At 37.6% G+C, this 15965-nt stretch overlaps 2 protein-coding genes across 4 annotated transcripts; one reads left to right on the top strand and one right to left on the bottom strand.

The window, feature by feature from the left end:
- Positions 1-4721: 4721 nt before the first annotated feature.
- On the top strand, positions 4722-10059 carry LOC104596025 (ribosomal RNA small subunit methyltransferase G). Of its 3 annotated transcripts, none has more exons than XR_016080766.1 (9): positions 4722-4943; positions 5064-5144; positions 6308-6397; positions 6620-6786; positions 8435-8504; positions 8681-8760; positions 8879-8977; positions 9583-9659; positions 9747-9786. XR_016080766.1 is itself a non-coding variant. In XM_010257007.3 (9 exons), the coding sequence occupies exons 1-9, from the start codon at positions 4866-4868 to the stop codon at positions 9845-9847; spliced, it is 807 nt and encodes a 268-aa protein (XP_010255309.1). In that variant the 5' UTR covers positions 4722-4865; the 3' UTR covers positions 9848-10059. The 3 variants fall into 3 exon arrangements, 2 of the variants coding, with proteins under 2 accessions (XP_010255309.1, XP_010255310.1); XM_010257007.3 differs by having other exon boundaries at positions 8879-8941; positions 9747-10059; XM_010257008.3 differs by lacking the exon at positions 6308-6397 and having other exon boundaries at positions 8879-8941; positions 9747-10059.
- Positions 10060-10563: 504 nt separating this feature from the next.
- On the bottom strand, positions 10564-12340 carry LOC104596024 (LDL receptor wingless signaling/trafficking chaperone). Its single transcript, XM_010257003.3, has 3 exons — positions 11686-12340; positions 11054-11182; positions 10564-10969 (listed from the first exon to the last, which is right to left on the bottom strand). Exons 1-3 carry the CDS (start codon positions 12037-12039, stop codon positions 10790-10792), a joined length of 663 nt encoding a protein of 220 aa, XP_010255305.1. The 5' UTR covers positions 12040-12340; the 3' UTR covers positions 10564-10789.
- Between the last annotated feature and the right edge of the window lie 3625 nt (positions 12341-15965).

The raw sequence follows: 15965 nt of genomic DNA, 5'->3' as shown, positions 1-15965 counted from the left end.
AGGCTTTGAAAGAAGCAATTGCCTCCTCGCGGGCCTTCTCTAGCTCGGTCTCTGACTCTTCCCTAATCTTTGCAAGTTGCGCCTTCAACGCATCTTCCCTCTCCTAACTGGCCTTGATCTAGGCGAGCAATTTCTGGTGTTCCGTCTCCGAGGTTTGGAAACTAGACTCGACGGCTTGGAGTTTTTGTGTCAGCTCGGCAGTAGCCACTCGGTGACTAGAAACAATCACCTCATATTCAGCCTTAAGAGATGCCAAGTCAAATTCCACCTAGGACTTCTTTGCTACTATCTTGTTAATCTCGCCCAAGTACCCTTCCTCGATCTAAGCCAGGTTGTCAACTTGGTCTTGCTGGCTACGCGCTCTCGTACAAAGATAAAGTTAGAGGGCTCGGCGAGGAAGAAATAAGAGCAGAGGAGAGGAGAACAATTAGTTTACCTTCATAAGATACTTAAAAAGGTGAATCCTCATCACATCAAAAGGGAGGTTCTCCATCTTTGCTCAGGGCGAAAGTAGTACTACACCCTTGCTCAGCTCGCAGGCGACGACATGGTTCCGCACGACATCACCTTGGTGGACAGACTAGCTAGGGACCTAGATCGGGGCATGTTCGACCTTTCTCTCGACAAAGTCAGAGCTAGAGGCAACACTGAAGAACCCGAAGCTTGAGGACATTCTGATGGAAATGAAGTTGAAATCATCTTTACCTGAGCTTGTGCCTCCAATCCTGCTAACTACTCTGTTTCTGGGGCTTGCAGCACCTCATCCTCCACAGTGATAACCTCTGTAGAAGCAAAAACAGCCGGGGTGTCACAGTGTGGGAAGATTTGTCTTCAGTTGCCTTCCTCTTCTTCGGCTTCAGCTTTTTGAGTGTTGTAAGCCTGCCCACTAACTGATCCATGTTTCTCTCTAGAATAAAAAGGAAAATGAGATTAAATTAATTCCATAATTAGCTCAAAAGATAGAGTGCGAGAGTCAAGCACCAGGGACCAGATCCTGATGGACTAAGAGAAAGACTACCTTAGCGTCCTTGGCTCAGGCCTGCTCACAGGAGGGCATCCTCGGCCAAATAATCATCTACCTTTAGCCCGAGATGTGCAATCTCCCTCAACCGACTTTTTTCCTCTGAGGTTAGGAAATGTCCCTCGGGATCGCTAACAGTCGTGCCCCACCTATTAATAAACTTCCAGAGACCACCGTAGACAATGAAGTACCTAGACTTCCAATCCAAGACTTTGCTCGGAAGGCCCTCAAGAAACCTCCGACCTAACTTGAAGGTGAAATAAAAGAACTTCATATCACCTGAGTTGTGCCTGATAACACACAAGGCCATATAGGTCCTCATCTTAATGGGAACACCGTGTGCATGGCCCATAGAAGTAGCGCTGACTATAAGCCTAATGGCATTAGGGGTGAGATATCCTCAGGTGATCAAGAAGATGTTCAAAAGGTCGGTGACTAGAAGAGGAAGGGGAAATCTCAACCCCGTGACAAAGTGCTGCTCATATATACAGACCATGTTGGCACTATGATTCCAAGGAGCCTCGTTTGGGGTAGGAAGCCTAAAACGGAACTTATCAAGGACCCCGTAGAGAGGGTGGATCCTCTATAGGTCGACCAAAGTACACTATCAAAATAAAGGGTTCATCGGGGCTAATCACGAGCTCATTAGGTACTAAAGTGAGCTGCCCAGATTCCCTACGACCTCCCTCTATGGTCTCTCTGCCCTCTCCATCTCGGCAAAATTGTTTATCGTTGAGCTCGACATGAAACAACCAAAAGAAGAAACGAGAAGTAAAAAGAAGTTGGGAGAAAAGGACTCACCCGAGACTGACCGAAGAACGAAGACGGGGTGAAATGAGAAGTAGAACCGACCTTGGGAACGAGCTCTCCAACCTCAAATGGGGACCACTCCAAAGGCGAATGTGAGAATGGACCCCCCATGGGGTCCCTATTTATAGGCAAAGGAAGCAGACGGCGGATGTCTGAGATCAAATGAAACCAACAATTGAAGATTTGCAATGGTTGGACTTCTCGAGGAACCAAATCAATTGAACGCATTTTTTAAATCCAAATTGGATTGATAAACAACATCAAGTCCACGCGTAAGATTGACATGTCTGTCGAAATCCTCCCAAGCGATGTTTCCAAACGCATTGAATGGGATTAAAGACAGATAGACAACCAAACATCCGAAGAAAGCCACTACTAGAAGAAAGACTTCCTTCACTCAAGCCAAACCATCTTGAGTTCGAAAGTGGGGGGCAAGTGATGGGAGTAAAATCGACCCCCGGTCAACTAGACACATAGCATGCATAGGAGAGCTGTCAACTGACCTATGGATCGAACATTAGAGACCTAGCTTGATCTCATACCGAGATCAGTTACCTCGGGTTTATGAGCCCTTCTCATTGAGAGATATGCAACCTGAGGGATAGACTGCCCGAGCTCTCACGAGGTTCTCAACAAACGGATGGCTGAGATGACTATTGAACCGAAGTCCGAAGAGGTAGTTCCTACCAAGACGGATTGTTGTCAAAGGCGAGCATAAAACCTCACCATGTGTCTAGAGAGTGACTGCTTGGCAACCCATGTGGTAGAGTAATCAACACGTAAGACATCAATGGACCCCAAGCCTACCCCATGCATTCTTGATGTGGCATACCACTCAGCCCTACATGGTACATCAAGCACCACATTGCCAAATCACCTAATAGGTGGCCCTGGCTAAATCCCAAGTGGCCTAACTAGGTCACATGTGTCTTGGAACCGAGCTCCAGGTGTCCTAATCAGTCCCTAGGTGTTCAAGGCCAAACACCAGGAGTCTCACGGTGTGGCAAATGCCCTACGCTTGACCAACATGTGTAATCTCAAACGTGCAACCAAAACCTATATAAAGGTAAGAACAACATTCAATTGGACATGATGTTTTTCATTGAATTCTCACCTACCCTCCTAAATAGCTCATGAACTAACTTAACCGTTGGAGTTACAAGCCTGAGATATCACCCCAGGCTCTCTGACCTTCCTTCTTCCTTTGCAGATAGACACTAGTCTGTTCTAAAGACTTGGATGATTTTTTGCAATATCAATAAGTATTTTGACAACTGTCAAAAGTGGGTTTTAGGTGGCGCTTGATAAATATGAAAGTTAAAATGATATTAAAAGTGTTTGAAATTTGAAAAGAGGCGCATATGCTTTTCTACTTTTTAGAGGCTCTGAATAGTTAAGGTTGTTTGTGTTTGATCAATCCTTCAACATCTGAAGTTTCCTAATTTTACTATTTTATCCCTAAAATAGATTAATTGGTGATTTTAAGTTCAATTTGCACTATTTCATAAAAATAATTTATTAAATTTAAAATAATATTAAAAATATGAATAAATAATACAAATAAAAATTAATAACAACAATTAATAATTAAAAACTATTAAAATAATTAATAATTAATAAAAAATAATCTATAATTAATAATTAATAAAAATTAAAATAGATAGTAATTGATACAAATAAAATAAAAATATTAAATTCAAAATAACATTGAAATTTATGAATAAATTATTAAAATTTAAAAATAATTTATTAAAATAAGAATAAATTTTGAAAATACATATAAATTTATAAATTAAAAATTAAAACAATATTGAAAATAGTAATAAAATCCATGAAGCATATAAAAATTATTATAAAAAATTAATGTAATGAATTTATTGAAGAACATCAATTGATAAACTACAAGCCCAAATTCAGTTTATTGAATCCAAAAGGATGTAGGTGCATTTTGATTATGGATATATCCAACAATTTGTTCCTCGATAAAAAAAAAAAAGATGAATTTGGATTGCTTTTCCTTGCAAGTAGATATGGACATCACTCTCCTTCAATGGTAGAAAACAATTTCTTGGTAGAGATACAAACAACCTATACAATAGGAATGAAACCTCATCGGATTGAACTAAAACGAACATATAAAAAATGAGATACTGGTTCGAAGGAGAGGAGAGAGAGTTTTGCATAATGAAGAAAAAGAGATTCTGGTTCGAAGGAGAGGAGAGAGAGTTTTGCATAATGAAGAAAAAGAGATTGAGATTCGATGGGAGAGGAAAGGATTACAGGCCATGAGCGTCAAAGTTATCTACACTGTGCATCATAGAACATTAACGTTGGAATGCTATTTGAAACCCTAAAAAATGCAAAAAACGGTAAAAAGGAAAGTGAATGCTTGGATTTACAACAATGAAGAAGCAAAACGAAAAGAAAAAGTTGGATTTGAGATGCTGAATATACCTAGTTCGAGAGGAAGAACACAAATGCTCAGATTCGGCAATGCAGCGATTGTTCTTTCTCTTTCGAGAGGAAGAAGACGAATGAGTGGATTTAAAAGAGGGGTATATTGTGTCTTTTCAAAAGTTGGTATTTTTGTCTCTAAAACGTGTCTAAACACATTAAATATTTCAATTTGAAAAACCATTTCAGATCATTATTTAAGACACATTTCAAACACGTATCAAACGGCATCTTACCCTTTTTGAAGGTAGGGTGAGGGTATTTTGAGGGGAAAAAAAATTGCAAGTGCTTACAACGTTGTGCATACGTGATCCTAACTAGGTCTAAACGCCATCCTAAACAGTTGAAATTAGAACCACGAATTCCTTCTGTTTTTTTCTACCAATCATGCAACGTGGCATATTTTTATTGGTTTTCAGGGAAATAGAACTTGTCGTCCTAAAATACCAAGGGAAGTAAGCAAAACGACTGACGATTGTTCCCACCTGCGCTCCCCCTCCGACTTATCTCCAAAAGCTTCTTTCCTTCTTTTATTTTACAGCTGCAGCAACCTTTTCTAAAGGTTGCGGTTTTCGGGAAGATGGGAGACCTTTATGCCTTAGATTTTGACGGAGTTCTGTGTGACAGCTGCGGAGAGAGCTCTCTCTCTGCTGTCAAGGTGAGACTTTCTTTCTCTCTGTATTTCACTTTGTTGCCGCTTCTGCTTGTTCGTTTTAGGGTTTTAAAATAGTAAGTTAATGCTGAATTTTATTCAACTTCTCTTATTTTATAATAATAGGCTGCTAAAATAAGATGGCCTGGCCTCTTCGATGGAGTGGATTCGGCCATGGAAGATTGGATCGTCGATCAAATGCACGTCGTGAGCTCTCCCCCTTTTCTTATTACTTATTAACATTTTTCATTGCTGTCTTGTTTCTTATTACTTATTCTCCCCCTTTAAGAAGAATAACTGGGAGACTTTTTTCTTACAGCACAATGTATGTAGTTATTCAAATCACTTTTATAACCTCATCCATAATTAGCTTCAAGAAGAAGAATGGTAGTGATCTTTAATTCTTTATCTCATAATACGACATATCTAGGCCTCTGTTTGGAAGTGCTTATTGGATAAATTAAGTGCTTATCGTAATAAGCGCTTATGAGTGTTTGGTGAAAAAAGCACTTCTTTCAAACGGGAGTAGTATAGATTTCCTGAAAATTACATGGCAGGCAAAGATGGGCAAGAATCGCTTGAAAAAAGAAAACCAAAATTTTGAACTAATTCAAAATGGGCTTTATTTATTGAAAAAGCGCTTATTCGGGCTTATTTTTCAAATGCATATAAGTGCTTAGTGATGTGATCCTAGCCTAAAATAAGAACTTTTTTTTCCAATATCTTCCAAACAGGGGCTAGCTTTTGAACCCATTTTGTTGACTCAATCCTTGTGTGTGAGAGATTTCTCATCTTATCATCCCAATTAATGGTAATTGGTTGATCTGACATGGCCTCCTCAGATTATTCAAGCAACAGAAGTGGATTTTAATCTGTTTGCATGGAATAATTAAATAGGATAAACAATAGTTCCTTTTTGGTGTTTAAACATATGCGTCCATTATTGTGTTCATATATTTAAACACCAAAAAGGAACTATTGTTTATCCTATTTAATTATTCCATCAACATTATTCATGCAAACAGATTAAAATCCACTTGTTCATATATTGCCCCGCCTTTTGTTTGTTGTCCCAGTCAATTGCAAATTTTCTTTCTTTGTTGTTGAGTTTTCTGGCATCAGACATCCCTTTTCGGTCTATGACTCTTTCTGAGAGGTCCATAAGCAGATAATAAAACAGGTTCTTGTAATGTTGAGTATCTCTTTTAACTAATGATAACCATTTGTTTCCTTCTAAGACATGGAAAAGTCGGAAAATCAAAAGAGTATACATTTCTGATTTTTCTCTGATGGTCCAGTGAAAAGGAATTTGAAATAATCCTTTGCAAAAAGATTATGTTTGACCTAACTGATGTCTTACCCTGTAATAGGTTCGCCCTGTAGTGGAAACTGGATATGAGAATGTATTACTTGTTAGGTTGCTTTTGGAGATCCGGATGCCTACAATTCGCAAGTCTTCGGTGGGTATAATCTTGATGCAAAAATTCCATTTCTCTGTGTTTTCTGAAATCAAAGGCAACCATCTCCTTCCTAGGGGTGGTGGTAAGTTGGAATTGGAGTAACATAGTTTATTTAGCAACTTCAAATTCATGACTAGATTACTAGAACCACAAAATCATGTAATTCTTGATGCACTTTTGTAATCAAGATCTACATGTGATGAAAAAATTTCAATGTGTAAGGTTGCAGATGGACTCACCATTGACAGGATACTGGACAACTGGTCAAAGCTGAAACCTGTCATTATGGAGGAGTGGGATGAAAATAGGGAATCTTTAATTGAGCTTTTCGGAAAGGTAAGGGATGAATGGATAGAGAAAGGCCTATCAAGTTGGATTGGTGCTAACAGGTAATATATTTTGGGTGGACTTGTAATAATCTCTCAGAATTTTTGTCTTACAAGCTAATGTGTATGCTGATGCATGACTAATACAATCTGAGGAACTTAAGCAGATGATACCACATCATATTTATTAATGTGAAATTTAATGATCAGTGTTGTGCTTTTTTAGTAGACAATTTTATACTAACTGACCAGAAAGATGTCACTTCCACCGTCATAGTACTACAACAACAATAATAAGTTAATATAGTTGCAGCGGTTAATGGGTCATCTCAATTATGTATTGATACATTGGGAACTGTAACTTCTGACCAGTTCAACAGAGACATGGAAATGTATACTAATCTGTCAAGGATCAAGGTTTTGGACATGCTGACTTTGGCAGTTAGCAGACATGATGATTAATCTACATTGAGCAATTTGACACATCAAAAACTATTTAGAAGAACGCAAAGTACTAATGTGTCTGGATTCATAGATGTATAATAGAATCTACTAAGGACCAATGAAAACCATACCCATATGCATATTCTTTACTCTTGCTCATAAGCATAGTTGTCAAAATCTTAAGATTGACGATATGATTCACTTGTTGAATGGTTAATTCCAAGGGTTTCGATTCTAATGTTATGTCTGAATCGTTTTCCTGAAAAATATCTTACAATTTCTGTTTGAATCGTACAATTCAATTCATGAATCCCACAGATTATATGGTCCATGCAATATGAATCTAATCAATTGAAACCAATTTCTCTACTTTGTCATTCCTTTGTTTCTTTATTCTTTTATCAAATAGCACCTGTTTTAAAACTCTTATTAGAATAAGATTTTCTTAGGTTGTTCCAGAATTATCTAGAAATCTTATTGAGCTTATCTTCTATCATATATAAGTTAAAGTGCTATTGTACACTAGTTAATTGACTTTCAAGTCAAACATATCATTTCATGTTCTAGTTTATGAATGACTGTATTGTAGCAAGGTGCCAACTGGTTAATTGGTAAGGCCTCCGGCTGGTTGTTGTGGAGACTTTGGATCAAATCCCACCTGCACCAGGGTTTGGTTGATGGGCTATCCCCCATTGTGTAGCCCCATGGAACCAAAAGAAGAAGAAGAAGAAGAAGAAGAAGAAGAAGAAGCAGAACTGTTTTGTATGTACTATGTATATACATGGTAGATTTGAATTAAATCTGTTGACAAGTTTCTAAAAAAGAATAAATCTTATTATTTATGATAGGGTTCATAATCCAATTTGATTCAACCTTCGCTGCTATTTACTACAATATTTCAATTTTGAGAACATTGTCATAAGTTGATGAAGCATAAAAATTAAATGGTTCAACCAATGGTTTACTAGAAATTTCTAATCCCATCATAAAAAGAAAAAACCATGTCTGTCAAAATAAAATAAAATATCTGAACTAAAACCACTGAAAGAACTGCTCTTTTTATACCAGATTTAATTTGGACAGCATCAATGCTTCTGTGAATTTGACATTTCACTTATTGGATGCAATCTTTTTTATTCTTATCTATTTATCTATTTATAATTTTTTTGGTATTTTATATATTTATTAAATTGTGAGTGTGGCATATTACTTGCTGAAACATGAAGTTTGGCAACTGAAAATTAATTAGGAATGCCTACCCATGCAGATTCTATCCAGGTGTACCAGATGCCTTGAAATTTGCAAGTTCAAGAATATATATTGTCACTACAAAACAGGTCCACCATTTATTTATTTCCTATAAGAAGTAACTGGACAGAATACTATATGGCCAAATGTGTTCTTATGTGAACATATCAAATATCCTTCTATCTTTTTTAGGCTTTTGATAAGCCGGGCTAATTTTTTGTTTCCTGAACAGAATTGTTCTTTCTGACCATCTACTGCACTTCAGGCCCGATTTGCTGATGCATTGTTACGTGAGCTGGCAGGAGTAACAATCCCATCTCACAGAATATATGGTCTTGGAACTGGGTTAGTAAATAGTGCACTGCTTGGGAAATATAAAAATTGGTCTCTTTTTCCTAACCACTTTTTATCTGTGTTGCACTTTGCATTTTCTTGTGTTTTGATTTTTGGAAATTTTATTCAGTCCCAAGGTAGAAGTGTTGAAGCAGCTTCAGAGCAAAGAAGAGAACAAGGGGTTGACACTACAGTAAGATCTGTTACTGCTTATCTGAAAAATGGGATGGTAATTTTTTCTTAAATAAATTAGTTCCAACGTGACATGTTTGGATCCACCTGGAATGAAATGATTTCATTGTGGTTCTCCATTTAGCCTTTGAGAAAAGGTTCACCAATCCAAAGCAAGCCATCTCTGGCTGCACTGGGAGGTAGTTATATCTTATCTGAAAATCACTCCATGGACTCTTTTTTGAAACCAAACTGGTACCACCGGTTTTTGAAAAAACCGTGAACCAAAACTAATCAGTTAACCAGTCCATCAGTTTGGTTCCTCAGTTTCTCAGTTTTTTATATTTACAATATATATATATATATATATTATATTATAACATTTATAAATAATATATAATATAATATAATATATGTATACTGGTCAGTTTGGTTTGGTTCAGTTTTTTGGTTTTTGTTGAGCAGCCCTTGGGCATCTTGGGTTAAAGTGCTATTGCATTGTATGTGGCATCTAAACATGCCAATAACAAACTATTCTTGTGCACTGCCAGTGAATGCATTGGGTGGTGTTCTGTTAGGCTTCCCTTCTTTGCTGTGTACATATATTAAAATCAACTCTTTCATTTTCAAAATTAAAATCAACCCTTCCAATTTCCTGATCAGCTTTGTGGAAGATCGACTTGCTACTCTGAAGAATGTCATCAAAGTGCCTGAGCTTGATGGATGGAATTTATATCTGGGTAGTTTCTTATTTTCTCTTCTTCTCTATCACTTGTTTTTACATTTGTATATAGATTTGCTTGCTAAGCTGGATGTATTTGGAGCAGGGGACTGGGGTTACAACACGCAGAAAGAGAGGGAGGAAGCGGCAACCATTCCTAGGATTCAGCTGCTGGAGCTCTCGGACTTCAGTAGAAAGCTGAAATAAGTTTATAACATCTTTTATCTTGTTACGTAATTGATTTCCACCATATAATCAAACTGTGATGTCTTTTAACATGTAGCCGACCCCATATAGTTGGGACAAGGCTTAGATGATGATTACATCTTTCAAACAAGTTAGACTTTCCCTCGAAAAGGAAGTATGGAACTGTTGGAAAGCATTTGCAATAAGATGCTACGAACGACATTTGGTGTTTCTGCTGAAGTTGTTATGAATACCATCACATTCTGCTCTATAAGTCCCATCCCATCCTACCAGGGCAAATGACTTAATAGGGAAATCCAACATCTGAGCTCTGTGCAGATTTCATTGGAAGATCTTAGCCTGTTATAAAGATTTCAGGTCGTAAAGATTTCACTTGATTATCATCCTGTTATAAAGATAGCACTTGACTACCTCCAGATTAACCCATATATATTTTTTTAATTGGGCATGGAGGTGCAGAATGCGTTTTAAGTTCAGCAAACCTTCTATTCTTGTTTGGGAACTTTTAGCAGTGTAAACTAACTCGTACCGACACACATTTGATTGGTGTGCTCTAAAGAGGAATCTTTTAACTTTAAGAGAAATTTGGTTGTTCGTTTCTTCTTATCTCTTATTTCTTTAAGTGTAATTGTACAATTTTTTATTTTTTAATGATACTTTGCAATTACCCAAATACCACATTTGATCTAAGCAGAGAACCCGAGACTTTCAAATTTCGAAATACCCCATTAGGTTTCTTCTCAATTAACGATGTTTTCCACCTTCCCAATACAAGTAGGAAGATTCACTGCAACATTTGATCAACGTGCTTCATGACAAATGAACAAAGAAAAACAATAAGATAATCCACACCCTTCGGGAGGAACCAACCATTTTCTCAAGTGCTTGTGCTACATTGTCTAAAAAGATTTCTAGAGATGCTAGCACAAGATTAAGCACGAGCTACAGCTCATCTTTGAGATGCTCTCGCTCCTGCACTACACCGGCATCCTCTGCTTTGTTCTTGTCACGATGGAGCATTTCAATAACTTCTTCTAGAGGAGGATCCCCAGGCCTTCGGAAAACTCGGTCTCCTATCTTGATCTCGTAGGCGTCAGGCTGGCTCAACACGAAGTCTTTCAACTGTAAAAAAGAGAAGGATTTCTGTGAGAATGCAATGCAGTGCTATTGAGGACTCCTGAGAGACTCAAGGACCTCAATGGGTACCTCTGTTGTGTCTTTTCCCCTTTCCATGGTGAACATGAGCGTGTTCCCATCAACAGCCATGAACTTGGCTTCAATAGACCCTGTTTTAAGAACCTTCGTCCATTTCATAGCAGTCTCAGCCACCATCTCCTGAAAATTTCCAGGTTGCAGGTCAATATATCTTCTCAAGGTCTTTTTCTTCTTCTTCTTCTTCTTAATAAATCAAGAAATCTGACAGAACTCCAATCGAAATATGCTCAGTGGAGGAGGACAACACTGAGTGTATTTTAAATAATTCAAGCACCCATAAATCTCGAACTGCTTTATAGTGAGTGTAAGTGGCAAAATTCTTATCCTAATTCTATCATACGTGAAAACCCTGTAAACCTAATCACTTTCCAGATCACAGTTACTCAACTTTATCACCAAATTGTCGATCGGATCGGTGAAATTTTCGCCAAAAACAAATCAGCTATGGTTAGAGAGCAAAAACCCTTTATAGATCAAAACCGAAACCAGAGGGCCAGCTGAGATTGGACATTGGAGGTCCCTACCCAACACCGTATCCTTAGCCCCAAAAATTAACTAAAAAAAATAAGAGGAAAACATGAAAGAGGAAACGAGGGGTTGGGGAGCAGGAGGAATTCAGTTACCGCCGAACGGCGAACGCCTAATCGGAGCTTAACGAAACCAAACGAAGGTCCGAAATGGTGCTTCATCATTTCCTCCTGAATCTGAGATAGTTCCATCCCGGATAAATCCATGGGAGGAGGATCGAACTCTTGGGAAGGGCTCGATTTTTTGCCCCATTCCTTCCAGGCCTCATCTTCTTCGTCGTCAATCACGTCGTCCAGCTCGTCCGGGATATGAACCCTTTTCCCCCCATCTGCAAGTCTAACAATTACACCATTCTCTGCAACAATTAAGACGAGGATAAGAAAGGCATATACAAGAAAGGAATTTGAGAAGAAAAAGCTGCTCCGCGTTCTCATAATTTCCACTATCATCAAAGTCGGACTTCAGAGTTACAGAGCCTTTGGGTATATAAAGGTTTGGGGAGGACTCGACTGAGGTGGGAAAAAGTGAAATATGCAGTGTTAACCAGCGAACAGCGGCTGAAATCGAAAGATCGACGCGAAAAGCAAAGGCAAAAGGTCTGGAATAAGTGTTTTTTTTCCTTATTCTTATGTGAATCACATGACAGAACCAAAAAAAGAAAAAAAGATTCAAGTTACAAGCTTGCATTTAAAATCAACTTTTGTACTTTTGCATCGAAGATTTCAAGCAAAAGAAAGAAAATTAGATTAAGTTACAAGTTTTTTTTTTCTTTTTGTAATGGATTAAGTTACAAGTTCAGTTTGAGAATATTTGCACTGTACATTCTTCCCAAATTGTGCCAGACTCTTTGTTTATTTGCGAATTGCGGTGTAAATTTGGATCGGATATAAATTTTGCATTCATTTATTTGTAGTTATGATTTGCATTCTTATTTGATACAAAATTTGTATTTTTTGTCTTATTTACAAAGGAATGGCAATAGGGCAGGCTCAGGGTGGGGATCATATTCCCCATCCCCGACTCTGATTTTAGAATAAATCTCTGTCCCTAATTTCAATCCCCGTCAGAGATAAAAGTTGTCCTCCACCCTCGACCTCTGGCAGGATAGGTTCCCTGTGGGACTTGAATCCCTGAAATTTTTTTAGTTAACAATCTTTTTTGAAAAATAGATTTACTTAAAATAAATAAAAAATTAAAATATAAATAATATTTTAAAAATAATTTTCTATATATAATGTATTTAATATATATAATCAAGATTGAGGTGGGGTGGAGACCTCATTCCCCATCCCGACCCCAACCCCGATCGGGGATCCCTATTAATCCCCGTCTCTATTCCTACCCCACCACTAACCCAATGGGGTCAGAAAAGTCAGGTATCCATCATTGGGAATGGAGAAAATTGCCATCCCTAATTTACACTTATTGGCAGAACAAATTTTGCATCAATCTTTAGAATGCAAAAATTGTATTGCCTTCTTTCATATATCAATTTCCTCTCATATAAAGTGGGGATTACGTCATCTTACTTCCTAATCCTACCTCACTCAAAACAAATGACCCTCCTATCTCCATTTCATATAAAGTGGGACCACTTCAATTTACCCTTATTTTACTTCTCAAGAATAAAACAAAAGTAAACTGAAATTTACATTTTACGTATTTGCACTCCCATGCATTTATACCAGTATAAATGAAATTTGCTCTTGCGAACAGACTGAGCCTTTATGGAATTGCTTTGAGATAAGTGGTTAACAAGTGATTTGAGTAACTTTTTGGTTTTAGTAAATCCAAACGCATGTAAAGAATGGGTGTTCCCGTGACAATACATGGATATTGTTGGTTACATCTTACATGATAAGACTACAACTTGGGTTGGGCTGATCTGAGTGGAAGGCCCAACTTTAAAAGTGAAAATCTGACCTTACAGGTCAAAGCCCAGTCCAACCTAAATCCAAACACTTCCATACCTGTTCAACAGGCATGTATGTTTTGGACTGTAAATATATTAGATCATGTTTAAAGCCTTCTCATATGAGTATTTAACGCTATATCTACAATTTGCATCATAACATGTGAATGAAGTCAGACCATAATTGGGTTGATCCAAAGTTGGGCCTACATCGCTTGGTTTGGGTTAAGTTAGCCCATGTTGTTAGTCTCGGGCCTAATTTAAAAGCTCAAGTTGGATTTGGACCCGGCAGGCATGGGTTGAGCCCATCTAAGTTAGGATCCTTGTCTACAAGATTCAATTTCCAACTCGGAAAACAAAATAAAGAAAATTGAATCAAGGTCAGCTTGGAGCCAACTTGGATGCCAAGTTGGCTCCAAGCCTCCAGTTGAATGAATAAACGACGATTTTTATTTTCAAAAGAAAATTAAGAAAAAAAAAAAAACAAATAACTAAGAAGTGACCCTCAAGAACTGAGGAGAGAGAAAGAGCTGAAGTATGGGAGTAAGGATTATTGAGTCATAGAAATGACTAGTAGAAGGTGGAGTCTCATGTGGATAGCTCTGAAACTTGGGTCCGGTTAGCCCAAACCAAGCTTGAAAAATAGGGTTGGGTTGGGTTGAACTTTGGGTTAGGATTAGGATTGAAATGGACCCAACTTAATTTTGGGTTGGGTTATGATTGAGGCCTTGACCAATTTAGACCAACCCAAATCTCATTTAATTTCATATTTGTATGTATAAATATTATCTAAATATATATATAAATATATATTCATGTATATTGTATATCAACAATTTTAAGTTTAAAGATAATTTTTTTAACATATTAACTTTGTTCTTTTTACGCATAATAATGCTAAAATTAAATTAACAAACCCTTTTAACTCTAGGAATTGTACATTTAGTAAAAGGAATTAAAAAAAGGTTGGATCAACCCAAGACCAACCCGAACCCAACCCAAAGTTATGATTGGGGTTGGTGGTTCAACAACTCGGGTTAGGTTAGGGTTGACCTGAACCCGACGTAACCCTGCCCAACTTGCAATCCCTTGATATAGATTGGCCTTATCCGATGTTGTCCCATCTGTGGATTTGGTGCTCTGGTCATCATTTGGTGAACGTTACCAAACAATCTGGGAATCTTTCACATGGTAAAAGCATTTGGGAGGTTAAAAGGAGTTTCCATATTCCTCTCCCCACCCTCTATTCACAAAAAAAAAAAAAAAAAATGTATATAAAAAAATAACCCCAAAGACTTATTTTCCTCATTAGTTAAGAGGCTCATAAGCCAGGTTATTTCCATCAACGTTCAAAGCATTGATACGTATCGGTTTTGACCGGTTCAGAGGGTGGATGAACATTAAATCAACCCCTTTAAACTGGATTTGAACCTTGATTCTGATTCTCATGTTTTTGCTAATAATATCGTGGAATAAAGACTATGGAGTATGGAATAAAGGACATCTGTGGTGAGCTGTGATTAGTGTGATATGTCATATTCTCCCACTGAATAAAGAAGAAACAAAGAAAAAAAAAAAAAAAAGGAGAAATGATGCTTACTCCTCTTACCAACTGTTTGAATGCAAAAGGATTATCCTGCCTCTCTCTCTCTCTCTCTCATCGGCACCCTACAACACATTCCGACCGTATATTAAGAACATCTCGCAATGCATGCTGACATATGCATATAAGGCGTGCTTTATGGAGCACCAATCCCCATCTCTAACCCAATGGGGCCGGGGAAGTCGGGTACCCATCGGCCTCTCTCTCGTTTCCTTGGAGAAGAAGAGATGACTAATGAGATTAAAGAAGCCAGGCCCTCTAGAATCCATGAAGATGAATGAGGAAATTATTTCCATCATCAGCCATCCACAGCATGATTGTTCTGGCAGCTTTAAGAAATCCACATAAAAGGAAAAAAAAAAAAAAGCAACAGAGAAGCCTTAAACAAAGAATTCACCTTTCTCTTTTCATTTTCACATCACATAATCCTTCTCAGCATCAGCATGAACAGCAAGAATTAACCGAATAACATCAAAAAATTATCAAGGGTACCTTCTTGATCTATTTCCATTAAATCAGTAACTTTTCTAAATATTCTCTCTCTGATGATCCTAAAGCGATCGATGCGTCAGTTGAATATTCAGTTGGGATGAGGGTGATCGTTGAGAAAACAACTCAACCAGAAAGCCACGGGATGATAAACGTAGGGAAAGGCAATTAAAATCTTTGATGGTTTTTACAGGTTTAGTAACTAGAAATTAGGTTTTCGTTCAAAAGATTGCCCCAACTTTTCCTTCATATCCAACCCAAAGGAATTCTTCATCAAACTAGAATTGACGATAATGGCGTGGAAATAGGATCATTTTTGTAAGGAAAAGAATTCTCTACACACGAATATGTCCAACCGGATTTTCCTTTCT

Source organism: Nelumbo nucifera, chromosome 1 (assembly GCF_055504915.1).
Source record: "Nelumbo nucifera cultivar China Antique chromosome 1, China Antique-T2T, whole genome shotgun sequence".
In the NCBI taxonomy this organism is placed as follows: Eukaryota; Viridiplantae; Streptophyta; class Magnoliopsida; order Proteales; family Nelumbonaceae; genus Nelumbo; species Nelumbo nucifera.
This window is presented reverse-complemented; position numbering and strand designations above follow the sequence as displayed.